Here is a 20447-nt window from a genome sequence, read left to right as displayed (position 1 = left end):
GTCCCCATGTTGCCACTTCGGGTGTCAAGTAATTTTTTTCCTCGAACACCCAACCTACCAAGAGCATATATCCCATCTTTAATGATGTATCAGTTCACAATTTCAATAGTTAGGAAGTCCTGATCTGAACCTTGATAGAATAATGTTTTTCTTGCATTTCCTGCTTTAATTTTCCACTAGATTTGAAAGTAGCAATGCCAAGGATTGAATAACAGTGCTTTGAAGCCCACTCTTCAAGAATAGCATTTTTTAACTCTTTAATTCTTCTTAATGTTCTTTAGATTAAAATATTGATAGACTAAATACTCTTTCTGCAGCACCCTCAGATCCAGAAGAAGTCTCAGTATATCAAATATCTCTGCTGTGATGATGTAAGAACTCTACACCAGTGGATAAATGGCATCCGTATTGCTAAGGTAACTACTCTGAATCATTTTATTCCTCTTCCATTCTTGCAATGTAGTGCTATTTAATAGTGTTATCTATATATTATCTTACTGAAACAGATGATGCCTCAGTGAGGGGAGATCGAGAAGACACACACAAAATTAACTAATCAAGAAGTTAATGAGCTATGGGTCAAATGTTACTTGTTTCAAATAATTATCAAGACAGTGCATGTTATCTGTTTATAAACTTCCCTATATCTAGCCATTCTGAACTTGAAGCTCCACAAAAGTCTTAAGCTAGTTTTCGTACATATTTCTTTTTGAAGTCTATCAACAGTATAAATGTTTGTTTACAGAATTGCTGCTTTAGGTGCTTATACAAATTTTTCTGCACCTTAATCTCTCTCTTCCCGCTCTCCGATCTCACAGTGAAGTCCCACTAGACATGAGATGTCACTGTTAGTTTTTAGCTGTGCAGACTCATTTTGGGCTAACTTATAAATGGATTTGAGAAAGGTGGCTATATCAAAAATAGAGACTTAGTAGTTGAGGTAATGATTACTTAGAACCGGCACCTTGGCTCAATGGATTAAGTCAGGGGTCGGCAACCTTTCAGAAGTGGTGTGCCAAGTCTTCATTTATTCACTGTAATTTAAGGTTTCGCGTGCCAGTAATACATTTTACATTTACCGGGGCCGGCAGATGGAATCCCAGACTGGCAGCGGGCTGTGCGCGGCCGGCGGCCAGGACCCGGGCTCAGAGGGGCCCAGCCAGTGGCTGGGATCCCAGACCGGCAGTGGGGGCGGTGGCTGGGATCCCAGACCGGCAGTGGGGGCGGCAACTGGAACCCCAGACCGGCAGCGGGCTGAGCTCTCTGCCCGCTGCCGATCTGGGGTTCTATCCACCGGCACCGCTCAGCCCGCTGCCAGTCTGGGATTCCATCCATCCAGGCCAGCAGCGGGCTGAGTGGGACCGGAGGCCGGGAACCCGGGCCGGCAGCAGAGTGCCACTGTAAATCAGCTCGCGTGCCGCAGGTTCCCAACCCCTGGATTCAGTAGATGATTTTATTGCACTTTCATGTTATCAAATAGTTTGACATTTTCTTCTGCAGGATAACCAGGTTGTTTTTGGTTTTCTAAGCAATTAGATAATAAAAGTGAAAGAAGACAATGCAACTGTTCTTAAACTAAATGAAAAACAAAACCTCTACTGAAAATAATCAAAATGCCTGGGTTACTCGGCAGAGAGACTGTTAATCAATCAGCTGAAACAGGCACAATCTAAACAGTTGTGTTTTATTGTTCCTCTTTGTTCAGTATGGGAAGCAACTGTATGTGAACTATCAGGAAGCACTGAAGAGGACAGAGTCAGCATATGACTGGACTTCCTTGTCCAGCTCCAGTATCAAGTCAGGATCCAGCTCTTCCAGTTTACCAGGTAGCTATAATAGCCTGACCTGTAATGGAAATACTGTTAAATACCGTTTGCTTCGGAAACCATTTGAAAACTCCAGAAAAGACTAGTGAATGTGACTGGTTATTTCCACATAGTCCCAGTACTTCTAGACTGTCTTTTAATCTCAAAAAGCAATTTATACTATTCTATTCTTTAGTAGTTGTGATTAATATTAATATAATGTCCTTTTCTCATTCACAGCCAAAAAGAGAATTTATCTGAAACTGAGAAAAGGAAACATCCTTTCAAATGCCTCATACCTGTCCACACCAATTTAAAAATTAATCCCAGGCTTGTGTTTCATGATGAGTGGAGATCTGTATAGTTTTTAAACTGCTTTGGTGGGATAAAGTATATGAAATAAATACATGATAAATAGTCTCTACCCAAAGGCAGAAACGCCACAAACCTGTTTTTTCTCTCTCTCTCTCTCTCTCACACACACTCTCACACACTTTTTAAAACATTGGTCCCAGTCCTGTGACAAGCCCATTTTTAAGACAAATACAGTAACTCCTCGCTTAACGCTGTAGTTCTGTTCCTGAAAAATGTGACGTTAAGCGAATCCAATTTCCCCATAAGAATTAATGTAAATGGGGGGTTAGGTTCCAGGGGAAAAAGTTTTTGCCAGACAAAAGGCAATATATACATTTTAAACAAGCAATTTAATACAGATATAAGTTTTTTAAATAATTTTAAACAAGCAGCTTAATACAGGTATAAGTTTTAAACAATTTTAAAGAAATAATTTAATGCTACAATCATCATTGCTGAGTACGAACCAATAGGAACAACATTGCTGAGTATGAAGCAATGGGAGGGGGGCCCCGCCTTACCCCACAAAGGCACAAGCCCACTGGCACTGAAGACAATGAGGCAGGCAAGGAGGCTGAAGGTGCTGTAGGCTAGGAGAAGCACGTTGCACGGTGGGAGCTTCCCCTACTGTGCAAGCACTGGGGGGGCCGGGGGGGCCTCAACCCTCGGCCTGCCCACTCCACACCTTCCCTCAAGCCCCCACCCTTAACCCGCCTCTTCTCTTCCTCCCCCCACCTCTTCCCCCTTTACTCCGCATGCCGCATCCTCGCTCCTCCCCCCTCCCTCCCCTGCCAGTGGCAATCAGCTGATTTGCAGCATTCAGGAGGGAGGAGCGAGGACTCGTGGCACAGGCTCCCCTCTCCCTCCCCTGCCTCCTGCCCACGGCAATCAGCTGGTTTGCGGCGTTCGGGAGGGAATGGGGAAGAGCAAGGACTCGGCGCACAGGCTCCCCTCTCCCTCTCCTGCCTCCTGCCCACGGCAATCAGCTGGTTTGTGTCATTCGGGAGGGAGGGGGAGCCTGCGCGCTGAGTCCTCGCTCTTCCCCCTGCCTCCTGAATTCCGCAAACCAGCTGCTTGCCGTGGGCAGGAGGCGGGGGGAGCAGGGGGAAGGCGCTGATCCGCGGGGTCTGCTGGTGGGCAGGAGGCACTGGGGGGGTGTAGGGGATCTGATGGGGGCTGCCAGCCGTTGTCAAAGCAGGTGACCAAATGACATTATAGCGGAGCTTTGCAGAACTTTAAACGAGCATGTTCTGTAGTGGAGCAGGGATGTAAGATCGAAACAACATTAAGCAAGAGGATGTTAAGTGGGGAGTAACTGTAGCTGTTCAAAAATTGGGTAACAATTTACACCTCTTCCTCATTGTTTACAGCTAATTTACAACTGTATGGAATTGGGTTTGAGACTCAATGGGTAGTCAAGCATAGTTCTACTGAAAACAACTAATTGCAGAACTGTTAGCTTTGCAATGCCCTGTCCATGCAAAGCATATCTGCTGAGTCACCAGGACTAAGTTACAACTCTTGTGACTTCCTGGCATCCTTGGGCTAGGCAACATGAACAGAAGCTTCTGTAAGGCATGAGAACAGGATAGCCTTCACAAAACATAACTGATATGTGGCTGTCTTCACAAGGTTGCAGGTGTGATTGTCAGGGGTTTTTTTGGATGTGTGTGTGTGTGTGTGTGTGAGGGGGTGTTTCAGACCCGCAATTTTCCAGTATGTCTGACCATGAGCTAAGTGTTTTAGTGGAAATAATGTCCTTTGGTGAGATAATGTATTTTAGCAAGCATAAAATTAACCTGTCACCTTTGTGCCTAGAAAGTGTCACTCATGAAAGTGTCACATTACAAACTCATTGACTTACTTTGATAAAAATGAACTTTTTCCTGTGTTTCATATTTTTTAAACAGAGTCTCAATCAAATCACTCTAATCAATCTGACAGTGGAGTTTCTGACACCCAGCCAACTGGCCATGTCCGTTCCCAAAGTATTGTCAGCTCTATCTTCTCTGAGGCCTGGAAACGAGGCACTCAGCTGGAAGAGTCCAGCAAGGTAACAAGAAGACTTTAGCATGAGAACCAGCACCCCCACAAAATGTACGAAACACAGTGACATCTCTTCTCATCTGTATCTTTACTGGGATTCTCTTCCCTTTTTACTCCACCTTTTCAACATACTGCATTATAATTTTTTTTCAGATATAGCTTTCTCCAGGGTAATGAGTCACCTCTTGAGCCTCCTGTGAGGTTTTATACGTGCCCATAGAAGCTTGACGGGTTTTTTAGTCATTTTCCAATTATTAGGTGTAAGACAGCCGTGGCTTAAAAATTCTACTGAGTAATGTTAAAAAAGACCAAGCAAAAACATTAACTGCCCAAAAGTTGAATGAAATGCTTTCAGGAAGATCTCTTTACTTAAGAAACTAGTCATGTCCTTCCATTGTGAGGCTGTGAACAACTGAGAGGTGGAGCTAGAAGCAGACAGACGCATGAGCCTGTTTTGAAATCTGCTCCAGCGGTATTCCCCTAGGTGTTTTTATTTGGGTTCCATGATAATTGAAGTAGTATGTTTTAATACGCTGTAGATAAAATATGAAACAGAAGTAGTAATTGGGTAGTGAGAGGAGAGCGGATGCCTCATGGTGTTGGTAAATGGGTATAAAGGATTTCAACTCTTGAATGCCTGACTCAGATCTGCTGTGGGTTAGTAATAACCAAAAGTTTTACACCTCCATTGTGAAATAAGTCATTAATGCAATTCCTCATGAACAACAGAACACACCACAAAAATTGCAACTATGAATGACTTTGTTGGCAGTCTTCGCATAGATACCAGGTGCTGAGCGGGCACAGAATCTGAATTAACAGTGTCAGGTCAGAGTTGAGGTACATTGGCAGGACAATGTGAGAGATGCTTAGGGCTACTTCCTTCAGTGCTTGCATCTGTTACAGACACTGAATTCATTTTACAAAAGACAACGTTTTTAAAATGGAAACGTCTTAAAGAAAAAGCATACAGATTTCACTTTGTCCTCCAATGGTGATGTGGGTTGTGGAATATATAACTAAATGAAGAAAATAAGTTGATGCAAATTCAAATATGCAGACGTTAAGCAACATATCCGTTATAGTTCTCTAAGCAATGTTAACTCATCTACCCTGAGCATACCTTTTACGTTTCATAATTTGTCGGAGCATCTAGAGTCTTTGATGGGGGAGGGTTATTTTTTGTATAAATCTAATCATTCAGTACTTAGTCTAGTAGTAACAAATTCTGCCTACTGTTGACCAAACTTTTAAAAGTGTACAAGAGCTGATCATTTGTGTGCCCGTACCAGTCCATGCTTGTCATCCTGACATGCATAATCTGATCAGGTATTGGGCATGTGCAAAAGTGCATTTGCCCTTGAAAATTTGAATTGGTACAGAATATGCAATGTGGGCGAGATAATGTTGCTATGAGAACTGTAACTTTTCATTTCCTGATTGATTTTTTTTAAACCTGAAAAAACTTCCTACGGCACTAAAGTTTTTTCCATTTAATTTTCTTGGAGCACAGTGGACTTGTGATGCTGTATTTTTACAACTCCATCATGCCACTGGCAATTGCTCAACTCAAAACCTAAGAGAATTTGTACTAGATCTGATTAAAGCAATTTTAAAACACGTTTTTTTCAGACAGTTCCTTATTAAGGGCTATCCATGTACAAGGACTGAAGTTTTATAATTCAGCAATTTGAGTTACTTGTCTGCAACAAAAAGTGGAACAACTTTTTTTCAAACAAGAAAAGTTGTATTTCTCCCACACTTGCCCAACACAGGTGAATGGATTGCCCTAAAAATGTCCAGAGTTCACCTTTGCACTTATGCAAAGTATGTGACGTTTTATCTCAAAAGTACATTTTTGAAAAAGTTAAGTGTAAGGGGTTACAACTGAAGAATTGAGTTATAACCTTAACTGCAGCAATCACTACAGCCTATAGTACCTAATTTTGGTCCTGTCTGGGTCTCTGACCTCAGTAATACCAGAGCTCTGAGAATTAAGGAGATAAGAAGAAGAATTAAGGTATATTTGGGGGGCGGGGGAGAGGAAGAATATTGTCACTGAAATGTTGGTGCTGTGATGAGGCAGTTACAATCACCGTGAGACATTCCTGGTACAGGCAGATCATTGACCGGCTAGACTCCAGCAGTGCCTTCTGAGTGTTTATCATAGTGTCCACACAATATGTTTGCTGGTTTTAAAGGAAACCAAACAAGATGAAAAGTTTCAGAAAATGGAGGCTTGGCTTGACAGTCGAGTTGTAGCCCAGAGTTTGGATCATTATGGGACTTGTGCTTGGTCTCTCATTCCTAGGTCACCAGTCCTCTGCTGGGAGGAGGCCTTTCATTGCTTGGTTATCTTTTAGTCAGACAAAACACTGAGGCTCCTCAGAGGGAGTCTGGCCATTGAGCAGAAGGAGAATCATAATGCAAGTTTGAGATTGTGAATAGTAAAGGGACAGGGAATAGTGAGAATCCTTCAGGTCAAAAAAGGTCTTGGAGGGGCCCCAGAAAAGAAAACATTAATAAAGGCATTAACACACTGTATGGAGCAAGGGGAACTGTTCTTGTGTGTTTTGTCGGTGTGCTCTGGGAGCCCAGATCCATGCATATAGAGTGATTCTGCATACCAAAAAAATGCTTTAACAATAGTGTAGCTATTGCATATACAAACTATTAGCTGCTTTCTCCTTATAAATAGCATTGGTGTAGTTTCTAAATATTCCTAAAGATACACCTCACCATTGTGAATTAACAACTGCAAATATAAGTTAGTTTTAACTGCCTCAGAGAAGAGAAAAAAAATCTTAAACACGGAATGAATTATCTTCTAGGCCTTTAGAAACCAAATTTCACTGAACACATTTTCGTAATTTGTTACAAATAATTGTGCATATTTTTAAAAGTTCAGAGACATTGTTCTTTGTCCTTTCCTCAATATTACTTGTGTTTATTGATTTGTGTAAAAATCGCCCTCCTAGATGCCAGGCAAAATTCTTCATGCTTAATTGTATCTAAAATTTTAAAAGCATGTTCAAAAACCATATGGTAATCTAATTGCTGATAAAAAAAAAGATTGCTCTTTGAGAATACAGTTGGAGCAAATGAATGATTCTGTATTTCTGAATAATTAGACTTGTATATCCGCCAAATAATATTTTATTAACCAGTTCAGTACAGTAAAGGACACCAAACACAGTGTTGTTTAGGTTGGTCTTTTTATTTACTTAGTTTACCAGCAGCTCTCCAATTTTAAATATAGCCAGGATGGCAATACAAAAGAAAACCTAAAGGAGAGTTCAGAATGTGGTTTTTAAATGACAAGACAAACTGGGTCACAGGACAACCTTGCATGTAGTCTTTAATTCCCAGTCTTTGCAAACCCTGCCATGCACTGATGCGTGCTTGTTATGCTTCTGTCGCCCTCTTTGTTTTTGATGCTCCTTGTGTTTCTCCTGTTGCCTCACTGTCTCAGGTGTCAAACGCGAAGCCCAGCACAGCTAAGGTCTGCGTGCCCGGCATGCCTTATACAGGGCAGAATTAAGGTCAGGGGCTGTTTTGAAAGCACATTAACCTGAGTGACTGATATTACTCGAATCTTGGCGACTAACCCTTTTCAGAGATCTTAATCTTTCTTTTGAACCTGCTGAATTGCTCCAGGGTTTTGTCCAATTCCTTGCCTTACTAGCTTACTTTGACAAATAGAGGCACACGCTGTGTTCGTTATAAGTTATTCTATTTCAGTCTGATCTATTTCATTATAAGTTAATATTTCAGTTTTCTCCCAGTCAAATGAAGAGTAGATATAGTACTATCCATGTATTGGCCCTTATAACAAATTGATATGCAAACCTTTTCATATAAGTTAGCTAGTCATATATAGTGGCACTGACAAAATGTGTCCTAATAAAATGTTTAGTAACTGTGGATGTCCATTCTATTAGGCTGTTTTTGGCATCAGTTACAAAGAAGGCTTTCTATTACAATCATCATGAAACTCACGGCTTGGCTCAAAGGGGGACCATGTTATAAGGAGGATGTGGTGTTGACAAACCTTAGGAGTAAATATAATTATGTTCTTTAATCTTTAACAAAAATTTAGATTTACAATTTAAAAAGCTTTAACCCTAATGCTACTGAATAAACCCAAATGAATTGGCTGGATTGTAGAATGCAGTATTCCTTCCTCTCTCAACCCATTTCTTTTCATCCCAGCTCTCTCTCTCTCTCTCTCTCTCTCCGTTATGTTCAGTTGCATGTCTAGCTGTTCTTTACCAATACAATTTTTGTGTATCAATTTTTTTATTATTTTATACAGAATGTTTGAGGATTTTTCCATAAAATTCCCCTTTTCTCTCTGCATTGTTGAACTTCAGTGCATGTTGGATGAAAATGTCTCCATGATGTACCAGCGTGTGGAGTTTGTTCCTGCAGTGTACTGCACTCTTCTCAGAATATTTTTAGGCTTCCATGTATCAAAACATTAGCAGCATAGTGCCATCACCACAGCTAACATAAAATGATAGCATTCCCTGATGTAGTTCGAGATCATGGAAAGACAGGTGCTCTTGAAGGCCTTGTGTCAGCCTGGTCCAAATTCAGTCTTACAGACCTGAATGGACATCTGCAGTGTCTCTTACTCTGCATGGCTTTCTCTCTAAGGGCTCAGTTCTGCAAGGGGATCTCCCTGGGTACATCCCTTACACCCATCTGGAATCCCATGAACGTTACTGGGATTCTGCATGGGCACAGAGGTCTGCCCCCAGGAATCTTCGTGGGGTCATGCCTCACTTCTATATGTGCTAAACACCCAACCACAATGGCAAGAGTGTTGCACCTGCCGCCCCTTGAACTGCTATCTGATCAGAAAATTTCAGCTATAGTCCATCTCCTCCGATTGTTCAGGCATATAGTTGAGTAAACCTAGCACTCCGTCCTTGTGAGACTCCATCTCCACCCCGTCCCCTCCATGAGCACACTCTAGTTCCTCCATCTTGTCCGTGTTCAGAATTTCCTTCTGCTGCATCATTGTGCTTATGTTTCCTGCATGCTGTAGTCTGCATCTTACTTTCAGTGACAAATATTTAGAACTTGCCTTTATACCCTCTCTTAATCTCTCTCTCTCTCTCTCTCTCTTTTTTTTTTTTTAAACTCCCCGTCTTTTTTAGGCCAAAATGGAGTCTGTGAGCCGACCCTTCACTTCACTTGCACCTGCCGTGTCCCCACAAATTAAAGTGGCTACCCCATACACAGCTTCTCAGCCATCGCCTCCCCTTCCACCACCCCCACCGCCACCACCTCCGCCCCCACCACCCCCTCCCCCACCGCCTCCGCCGCCTCTTCCCAGCCAGTCTACGCCTTCAACCGGCTCAGCGGCCCCCCTGTTTGTCAAGTACAGCACGATCACGAGGCTGCAGAATGCCTCCCAGCATGCTGGGCCTCTCTTTAAACCTCCCCCCATCACCCAGCAAATGCCGCCACCGCCCCCAACACTGGGAAAGATGCCCATGTTGGTGGCTCCCCCTCCTCCCCCGCCCCCTCCTCCACCTACCCCCGGATCAGCTATGGCACAGCTGAAACCAAACCCCTGCACCCCGTCAGTGCCACCATTCACCCCCCCAACCCCCCCTCTTAAAATCCATCAGGTTCCACAGAATGTTACTCCCGTTGCTGCATCATCACCACCCCCTCTCCCTCCCCCTGTGCCTGCAGCGCCTCCCCCCCCAGCCCCTCCTAAACCCCTCCTGCCTGTCCCCACGCAGGTGAGTGCAAAGGCGGCATCGCCCATCGTGACCCACATCCCGCCACCGGGGCCCGTTCCCCCTCCTCCTGCAATAAAAAAACAGCCAAATTTCACAGCTTCCCAAGTTCCTCCACCAACACCTGTTCCTCCAGGGCCTACTCCCCCACCCACCTTACCAAAACAGCAGAGTTTCTCTGTTAAACCTCCCCCATCCCCGCAGTCTCCTGTGCTGTCTGTTGTGAAGCAAATCGCCAGTCAGTTTCCCCCTCCCCCAACCCCTCCAGCCACAGAGCCTCAGCCTTTGAAGCCTGTCCCAGTCAGTGCGGCGCCACAGTCTCCCCCAGCAGTGAAAGCAAAGCCCAAGTGGCAGCCCACCTCTGCTCCATCTCCTGATTTTCCTCCTCCTCCACCTGAGAGCAGCCTAGTGTTTCCTCCGCCACCTTCCCCAGCTCCCTCTGCAGTTTCTCCTACCCCGGACAAGGCGGGATCTCCAGTCAAAAAGGCCAGCAAGACCTCAAGTCCTGGAGGGAAGAAACCACCTCCAACCCCTCAACGAAACTCCAGCATCAAATCCAGCAGCTCTGCTGAGTACCATGAATCTAAGAGACCTTCGGTGGACAGCCTTGTCAGCAAATTTGCACATCCACCAGAGCCTTCAGGATCTCCTTCCAAGGAGTCTCCACCTCCTCCTGTAGCTCCTCCAAAGCCAGGAAAGCTAAATCTTTCTGGGGTGAATCTGCCTATAATTCTTCAGCAAGGAGGTATTTCAGCAAAGGTACCTGCGGTAGGAGTGCCTGGGAGGGATCCCATGGTAGAATTTCCTTCTCCTCCATCTGATTCGGACTTTCCGCCACCTCCACCAGAAATAGATCTGCCTTTACCACCAGTAGAGATCCCAGCTGTGTTTTCAGGTAGCACCTCTCCAAAAGTTGCTGTTGTTAATCCCCAGCCTCAGCCCTGGTCTAAATCATCAGTGAAAAAAGCCCCTCCACCCACACGTCCCAAGCGGAATGACAGCACCCGGCTTACACAGGCCGAAATCATGGAATCACAGGGGCCAGTCAGTCCACAAGTGCCCACCTCGCCCAAGTCCAGCCTTAGTGTTCAGCCTGGCTTCCTGGCAGACCTAAACAGGACTCTGCAGCGTAAATCCATCACTCGGCATGGCTCCCTCTCTTCTTCCCGTGTATCCAGAACAGAGCCGACTGCCACGATGGATGACATGGCATTGCCTCCACCCCCACCGGAACTGCTTGCGGACCAGCAAAAGACTGGCAGCTATGGAGGCAGTCATATATCAGGCTATGCAACGTTGCGGAGGGGGCCACCACCTGCTCCCCCCAAAAGGGATCAGAACACCAAGCTTTCTAGGGACTGGTAATCATTAGGTGAACTATATTTTGCGTGACTTTCAGTCAATTCTACAATCAGCAAATCTGTACTTTGTGTAGAGAGAGAACATGTGACTTCTGCGATAACATGATCAAGACATGGTCTGCCACTGTCCCTAAGGGTAACTGTATGCATTCCCTTTCAGAACTAGTCCAAAAAGTTTGAGGGTTTGGGTTTGATTATTTCAAGGGGGTGGAAGGGCATTGTCCTCTCCCTTGCAATTTCTTTTATCCTTCATATGGATTGGACCAAAAACCTTTCTTACTTTTTTCTGCATTTAAGAAAAAAATAATTTTTTGTAGTGTCTGTCCATGTGAGATATGTTTGTGCATGTATTATAAATGTAGTTATATAATAGATTGTGATATATTACGTCGCAGTTATAGAAGATAACCAGAATGTTTTTGTAGATCTGTATTTATTGTTTCAGTCCACTGACGTATATATTACTAGGAATTGGACTCTAACCAGTCAAACCTTTACATGAAGATGAAGATGTAGGGGGCACTTTAAATCAGAAAAGCATCTTTTGGCAGTTTGTGACGGGTAAATGGTACAGCACTGAAGCATTCTGTCAGTATCTGTACATTGTCAATTGAGTGAAAATACAGACACAACATTACCAAAACATTCTGGTCCTAATACTACTGAAAATAAATACATTTTGAGCAACAACAAAAAACTTATATATATTGGGCTGGAGTGAAATATATTTATACTATAAAGAGCCTCCCCTCCAAATAGTTGAAAACCACTCTCAGCTCCAAGTTCTTTGTCCGTACAGTAAGTGGGATACATTTATATTATTCCAATCCAATACGCATTCTAACGTGGTAAGAAGCCCGGTAGCTTATTTGTACTGATAAGGAGAAATGATATGTTAACTCATTGTGAGAGCTGTCTGGAGCTCCTACACTCATTGCTGGGCCACAATTCCTTACTTCGACACATTGGGAGGCTCTGCTGCCCAGCACCAAAGGCTTAACGATGTGTCATGTGATATATCATCAATACATGTGTACATCTTATTGAAAATACAGGTATGTTTCTGTATTCAGTAGTACTCTCTGCCCCATGCACACACCGTATATAGATGCTCACCTTATCTGTGCCTGAAGAGATGAATTATCTTTACAAAAAATGGCTGAGAACCCTTAAGGAAGCATTGTTTGTAATTCACCAGCTGTGAGCTAGAAGCTTTCATTTGGGGAGGGAGGGATGGGAGTGGTAATTTCAGCCCACAAATAGCTGGTAACGCGTTTTCTTTGACCTTTTGAGACGGCAACGAACGCATAAGCCTATTAATTAACAAATTGCACTTCTGGCAGTCATGGAAGATGACTGAAAAAAATATATAATTTGGGAGCTGATAAAAAACTGTTAGGAATCCAGTTACAGCATCAGGGGCCTTATTAGGTGGAAACAGAATACTTTATTTGATTTGTTATTTATTTGCTGCTGATTACAACCATAGGGTCAAAATAATAGAATCCTTTTTCTTGTAATCTGCTAGTTTTTGATTGTGCAGTCGTACCCGGGAATCGGACATTGTGATATGGTAGTATAGTTACTATAAGCGATCTTGCGTCTCGTGTACGTGCAGTACAGTGTACGCTGTAAAATAACGCCAATATTAGCACTGTACGTTAACATGCTCGGTTGTGTGAATTTCCCTGATCACTAAAGGGACACTATCAAGATTGGGGTGGTCAGATTTTTACCTTTTTTTTCCCCCTTCAAAAATAAATGCTAAATGCTCTCATTTTTTTCGAAACCAAGAAAGCAGCCCAGAAATCACAAGCAACGCTGCAATAGATCACGTGTGTCGATACAGTAGAAACTAATATTTGGTGAGAGAGAATATTTGCCATTTGGGCTCGTCGATGTGAGAAGCATCGTTACAGCATTCCCCCCTTTTGAAAGTGTAATAATAATCCACGTGAGGAAATGAGTGTTTGACTAGGAAAGAAGTGGTCACAAAACATCTGTACTTGTATAGTGTTATATAAGTGCATTGTGAAAAGAGAAGATGCGTGCTGCTGACCTGTTTCATATGATTCTGAACCCGCTTCAGCACCTCCAGCGGCTCCTGGAAATCGTTGTAATATTTTAGAGTAGTTTATTCAAGCAATAAGAATATACCATTGTGTGCATTTTTAAAGCACTGCTGTGGAAAGGCACTTTTTTTGTATCTTTCAAACTGTTCACAAAAGTTTTATTTCTATTTTTGTGCTTATAAAGTGTCCTTAAAAGCATTGGCATTGTTGATTTTAAGCATGCTCAGTTAACTGATTAGTGTCTTAGTAACAAGATTGTTGAACTATGCGACAATTAATGGGTGCTGTAATTTTCTACATTGTTCCTTCTGCTGCTTGTACTGTATGCTGGCCCTCGATCTCACACCTTCCAGTGGAGTTAAAGGTGCACAGGTAGGAATTCTAGCCTCATAGTTTTTATTGATAAGTTTACCTACTGATCACTGCCAGTGTGTACCCATGTTCTCTGGGAGCTAAATCAGTTAATTCTTTTATCTTCATCCTCCCCTCTCCCTTAATAACTCCACTGGCGTGTGTCAGCCCGATCATTCTTCCTTTTGTTCATTTGATGTAGGTGCCTCTGGGATCTGCACTTGTTCGTAATTATGGCAGAGGAATGTCTTGAATGCAATTTCTTTAAAGGCAGATGAGAATTGTTCTCCTTTTCCTATGATCAAGTTCATTTGTCTAATATTTGTTTCCCATGGGACCATGAATCTGTGCTCACTAATGCAGGCCACTGAACAGTTTGCTGGAAGTCAGAAAACAGAACTCCATATTTGCAGCAAAAAGAGTGAGTGTCATCCAGGGAACAGGAATTAATCTTTTTGTTATTTGTTAGCTTTGGGCAATCCGACAACCTTTTGTGTCTGTGAAGAAAAGCAACGAATTTCCACAGTTCCCATGTAGTTTATTTCTGTACCTGCATGAGTTATATAAACCAAAAGATGCAGTTCTCTTTTAAAATAGTGTCACTGGGGGGTGAGGTTTTTGAAGCTTCTCCTTGAGTTCTGGGTTTCCCACCCCTTGTTTTTCAGCATTTGTGTTCTTGGCAAAACTCAACTTCAAGATGCTGTAGTCTTTGCTAGTGTCTATCCCCAGTCCCATGTTGGTACAAGCTAAGTAGTAGAAACTGGCTGCAATGCTCTCATCGCAGCATACTGAAACTAGACCACAGGGTGGCAAAAATTAAATAACCTGGTTGCCATTGCAAACCTTGAGAATCCTGATGGTAACTTGCTTTTCCAGCTTATTTGCTGTTCTGTTCTAGTGTTCAAATATATAAGCCTTGTTTGCAAGTAATTTTCTCCCTGCGTGTTGATTTGGAAATTGCCCCATTTCTTCCCTCTCTTTTAACCCCTTTGCTTCCCCTCTCTCTCTCTCTCTCATAGCGAGAAGTTAGTTTCTGCAAAGAATATTGACCATAATTCCTTTTGGATTGAGTCAGCATAGCACCTTGGAGCTGAAAAGCCATACTTTAGACAAATGGAACAGATGGTTTGATCCCACATTATTAACAAAATACAGGTGTTGTTTAAATTACTTTTAAACAAATATTTACCACTTGCTAGGACCTCCACTCAGAATGCTTTTTCTCTTGCAAGAGCAGCTGATCCCAGAGCTGCATTCCTTAACCTGTTGTGATGTTCTCTATACCTATTTTCCCATCTGGAAAATGGGGATAACTCCTATCTACCTCACCAGGGTGTTGTGGGAACTAATTAGTGTTTGAATATGTAAAACAGTATTTTCAGAAGTCTTACAGGAGAAACATAAGCCCTACCATAGAGCCTAGTATGGAAGCACAAGAGAAAACGACATCCTGTAAGAAAATGTGAATGCTCTACTCAGCCTGTGTATGTTAATGATTTAGAATCTGAAGCTCTTTTTATTTAAAAAAAAAAACTGTAATCAGGAAACACTGATGGGTCTGCAAGGTGCTTTTGGAGTTGCAGCTGCCTGAGGGACTGGAATTGTTGTGAGAATAAAAGGTGGGGTGTGTTTTTCAGAGAATTTTGCTAAACCTAAGCCAGCCAAGACAGGACAGAGGTGTTTTCAATACAGCAAGGCCAGGCAGTGATGCTTTAGGTTAGCTGACTGATGCGCCTACTGTATGTCAGTACTGAGAAACACAAAATAGGCAGGAAGAAATCACTGAGTGAAGGAGATGGAGTGACGTGAACATATAACACAGTGACAGCCCGCTAGATTTCTCTTATGTTTGGGACAAGGTGGAACTCTAGGGCTAAATGGCAAGTCTGAGGCATCAGAATAAGTACAGTGAGAATTGATGAGGTCAGAAAGTAAGTGAGGGGAAGAGAAGAGAAAACTAGGGAATAGCTCTGTAAAACAAGAAATAAGAGGAATTGGAGCCAAGTTTGATTATCCCTTCTAATGTTGTCAGAGCAAGTAGCAACCATTAGTTACCAAGTGCCACAGCCTAGGAGAAGGGGGCAGAATTCATTCAATCCAAACATCTTCAGTCAAAAGAAAGTAAAAAGCCAAGCGTGGGTATTGAAACAGAGCCAGTGGAGGACCAGAAACCAGGGAGCTACTTCAGGGTAAATTACAATGACTCCAAAACACAGACTTGGCCCATCCCATTGCTCACCTGGGAGAAAGTTATCCTGGTGCTGCTTCTCCTTGGTAGCACCAAGGGCCACCCAGCTAAATTTCTGTCTCTGTTTTAATTGCAGCAGGAGCCATAGTTAGTCCTGTGGTATATTTTGCTGGGACTCAGTTACTTTAGAAAGATCGACCAGGCTTAATTTCATAGTCTGTCAATTAACTGCAAAAAGTACTTTTAACATATCACGTCTGAATAAAGATCGTAACAGTTATTGAAATGCACGTGTTTTAAAATAGCTTAGTGTGGAAGTGCACACTTTCCAGGATGAGTTTACATGTAAATTGGAGGAATAGCTGATGTGTTTTGCTGATGTCCTCTAGTGAGTAGGAGAACATTGCCCTTCACCATGAAATTGGAGAGCATTGATCATCCAAACACAAGCGCTGTCTCCTTGGTAATGCTTTGCTTGTAAAACGCTGTTGTTTTGCCACAGAGGGACATTTGAGCTCTGTCAACTTACTGCGTTGAATATGTGCAGGTCTGCAAAGGTAGAGAGCACCTCCATAATGTGCCCAGAGAGAATGATCACTATTTGTAGTGCAGCACAGAAGAAAAGCCGCTAAAAGTAGACTGTCACCTAGGTTTCAGAACAGAGAAAAAGGAATGTAAACAATTCTTGGCCCAGTGTAGTTTTGAAATTGCTTTAGTGTCTAGTGCTTGAATGTTCTCGCGTTGCACAATAGAAGCTATTTTCATCTTTTTACCTCAGTGCCCATAGGTTAAATTAAATCCAAGAACAGTCAGCCTCAGTCTGGGTTGAAACTATTTTCTTCCATTAGAAGAGAAGTGAAAGTGCAGGTTCAGCACTAGTAGGAAGAAAAAATTTTCCCCACTTGTTACAGAAAACTGCAAAGAGCCCTATTCCATTAGCGGGTGACAAGGGGAAATTGTTTTTCATGCAGCTGAAGCTGACGCTGTCTTGTTAGATTGTTTTTTATGCAGCCCTAACATACAGGAATCTAAATGACTATTGCATGATACAACCACTCCACCCAGAATAACTCCACTGAAATCAATGCCGTTGCTCTGGATTTGCAGTGGGATGAGTCAGAACAGAATGTTTTATATTTGTAGGCTCTTGTTCAAACAGGCATTAATTCAGGGAAGTCTTAGGGCCTGTGATATAGAGGAGGTCAGACTAGCTGATCACAGTGGTATGTTCCATGGTAGTTGAGTACGCACATCAGCTTGCAGGACTGGTTTTATAGAGCTGAAGTGTGTTGGTCCTTGATGGAGCAAAGCTCCCATCTGAGCTGGAGTTCTGCGTGAAATTGGCCATAATATGTTCTAGTCGATCTTTTAGCTCTCCTGAAAATTAAATCCAAGAACACTTGTTTATAAATTTGCATTGGGGTTGTTGCAACTCCCTCTGTAAATCTTTATTGCAACTTCACAAATGTTCAGCATGCAGGTTTTCCTTTTCCATAAAACTGAATTTGCTGAAATCTCAACTATTCAAAGTTTTGATACTATAAACTCTAATTCAACAGCCAACCATAACCTGAGATAAAGACCCAAATAATCTGTCTGGTTTTTTTCTTCTTTGAAGGGTACATGTTAGTAATTTAAGCAATGTTCCTCTACTGTTACTAATACTCTAGCATATTAACATTGAAGTGATTTTAAATATTTTACGTCGCTTTTTATTTTATGTTGCGGGGGAGGGTGCGATTTCCCTCGGCCTGGACAGTGAAAATAGTCTCTCATACTTCTCTTTACTCATTTTCAGTTCCTGGTGTTCTCAAATTAGGAAGATGCTGTAGAGCAGATGGGTGGCAAACACTTCGGGGGAAATGTTTCCTTTGAAATGTTTACGCCTTGAAGGTTCCTGTCTGTAAAGCTTTTATTTATAACATGTACATTTTTGTTGTAAAGTGACTTGCCATTTCCCTTTCAAGTCTTTTCATTTGGGGGGCAAATAAACAGCAAAGCATTCCAATAACAAGTTACATGGTACCGAGTGCTGAGAGCAAAGGGTTCTGCTGATTATGTCCCATCTCATGAATTACAATCTTAGTTAAGCTTTGAAGAGAGAAATAAGTACTGTAAATACATTTATTCTTTGTATATTTAAATAAAAAACACCGCAGAGAATGGAACCAGTAATGGTCCGTCTGGATTCACACAGGGCCTAATTCTGGGTTTGGGGGTGGAGGGAATAGGTGCTAAACACCCACAGCATCCACCAGGCCTGTGTATGGCGCTTGAGAGGAGATGCAGCAGAGGCTGGGCAGAAAGACTGTCAACTACCCAAACCCAAATTCCCCCCTTGGTTTGGGGTGCAGAACTGTAATATCTAGTGAATGACTTGTAAATAGTGTTCCTGAGATAAGGAACTACTAGTATAAAATGTAAAACCCCTTTTTGGGACTACAGTTTCAGCTGCACGGTGGATGCAACAGTGCTTCTGCCAGGTATTTGAAGTCCTGAGTATACTTTCAGAAGGCAGGAGAATTGACCTCTTCCTCTACTGTGAGAGTCTCTTACCCACCACTGCCCTAGCTGCACTTCTTTGTGATTACACCGCTGTCTACCAAAGATGTCGCCATTACCTGCTTTCTTGGTTCTTGAGAATGAGCATGTAGGAGTTGGGGTGCAGCTAAATTAAAGAAATCAACAGGTGCCAATGTACAGCATGAAGAGATAAGGCAGGTGTTTTGCAAGAGGTGGCAGGCTTGTGCCCCTGTGGAGTAGATACTGTTGCACATTTGTAGTGTAATAATTATCTAGAGCAGTGGTTTTCAACCTTTTTTCATTTGTGGACCACTGAAAAACTTCAAAGGTGCGAACCCCTTTGGAAATTCAACCTCTGGTCCACACACCCCTACCGTAGAAGTCAGACTGGAAACTGACCGAAAAGCATTCAATCAGTGTTGCATGTGCAAGGCACAGCATTTGACACAGCGGGAGAAAGGGCGCTGAACTGTGGCCTTCTGTGGGTTGACCTGTAGGGGGAAGTATTCACGTACTTTTGATGGATCAGAAGAACAGAATGCGTTCTCTGAGATCTGAAACTTTATTTTCATAGTCACATTTCACAGACCCCTTAGACAGTCTGTGGACCACAAGTTGAAAACCACTGATCTAGACACACTAAGTCCCCATCTCACCATTCAGGAAAAATAATGTAATGTAGTAAAACACTCTAAGCAATTTGCTTCCTCAGTCTTCTGCTGCAGTGGTATAGAGTTTGTATTTAAACAGAAAACAAAACGGGGTTGGTTTTCCTGTCTGCTTCGTCATAAGTTGTTACTAACTCTGTCTGTTGAACTGCCATGGAACAAGCATTAACTGGAACATCACCGCTTGTTTCACGGCTTACACTAACTGTTAGCAGCCACTGATGGTGTCCTTTATAATAGTGGAGATGCACATGTAAGAAAATATTACAATGATTTGTCTGTGCAGCAAGCTTGTACTGAAAGTGCTGTAAATACATTCATATGTTTACTGCTTTAAAAAAAATTGCACATTTTATCTTTGAATGGGACTGCTCCCCCTCCCCCCTTTCAAAACAAAAAACAAGGCTCTTTGAAACTCTGACAATTTCAGGTTGGGGGGAGCTTTGCCATGTTATAAATATATATAAATATATGTATAAATATACTTTTTTAAGCATGGGAGAGGACAAAAGAAATACTGCATTATAAAGTACCCACTATAGCTCATTATACAATAGCATATGCACAATTCAATAAAGATGTAGTTAAATTTAATGCTTTCTGTTTTATTTTCCCTGTCTTGCCATTTTATTTGTTCATGAGATTATAATGTGCCTTGCTGGAGTGAAGGTAGACATACCAACCAGGCTTTCATGGGACTAGCAGGTTCTGGTCGTATAAACTAAATCCTCTGGTCTGTTCTGAAATGAAATAAGGCCTAAAACTGGCTCATTCTTGTCTGCGTCCTAGGAATGTTATGTAACCTTATCATTCCTTACTAGAAATACATTGGAAAAATACTGCACTTCTACAGAATGCCCCTATTAGTAAAGCAGCTGGACTCATGTTGGAGCTCAGATTGAGCACTGCAGGTTTCACAGCCTGAGACAAATGAGGTTGAGGTTTCCTGCAATCCACCTTCTTTGCTTCAGGCATGTTTCTGCCCCTGTGCCCTGCTCCAAGCGGTGCCTGGCTTGTGAGTCGAGAATCTGGCTCTAGCATTGTGGTCCCAAGCTGGTTACACAGGAAGGCCACATAACCCTAAACACAACCTGGTCTGGGCCAAACAGATTCTAAGTATTAAGATTTAAAGTCACCTGCATTGATTTAAAGTTCAGCTTGTTTTGTGGGTATTTAGACAGGGTATTTCTATGTACAGTATAGTATATTAACATACTTGATAATGATGTAAACATGATGACAAAATGCTAATGAATAAGCCATTAGCATATTGTGTTGAAGCAGGCTGCAGGCCTTATGCTCTGGTGGACCATACGTTGGGCA

At 42.5% G+C, this 20447-nt stretch overlaps 1 protein-coding gene across 5 annotated transcripts in view; it reads left to right on the top strand.

Annotated features, from left to right (window-relative positions):
• Positions 1 to 19693, top strand: part of RAPH1 (Ras association (RalGDS/AF-6) and pleckstrin homology domains 1) — a 536692-nt gene extending 516999 nt beyond the window's left edge. For 4 of the 5 annotated variants that reach the window (XM_074967964.1, XM_074967965.1, XM_074967966.1 and 1 more), the window contains 4 exons: positions 318 to 416; positions 1706 to 1826; positions 4070 to 4212; positions 9371 to 19693. In XM_074967964.1, the coding sequence (XP_074824065.1) occupies positions 318 to 416; positions 1706 to 1826; positions 4070 to 4212; positions 9371 to 11326 (2319 nt within the window). In that variant the 3' untranslated portion in view covers positions 11327 to 19693. Of the gene's footprint in view, positions 1 to 317; positions 417 to 1705; positions 1827 to 4069; positions 4257 to 9370 lie in introns of all 5 variants that reach the window. The other variant, XM_074967968.1, reaches the window with a different exon arrangement.
• The last annotated feature ends 754 nt before the right edge of the window (positions 19694 to 20447 follow it).

This window comes from Natator depressus, chromosome 11 (genome assembly GCF_965152275.1).
Source record: "Natator depressus isolate rNatDep1 chromosome 11, rNatDep2.hap1, whole genome shotgun sequence".
NCBI lineage: Eukaryota > Metazoa > Chordata > Testudines > Cheloniidae > Natator > Natator depressus.
This window is presented reverse-complemented; position numbering and strand designations above follow the sequence as displayed.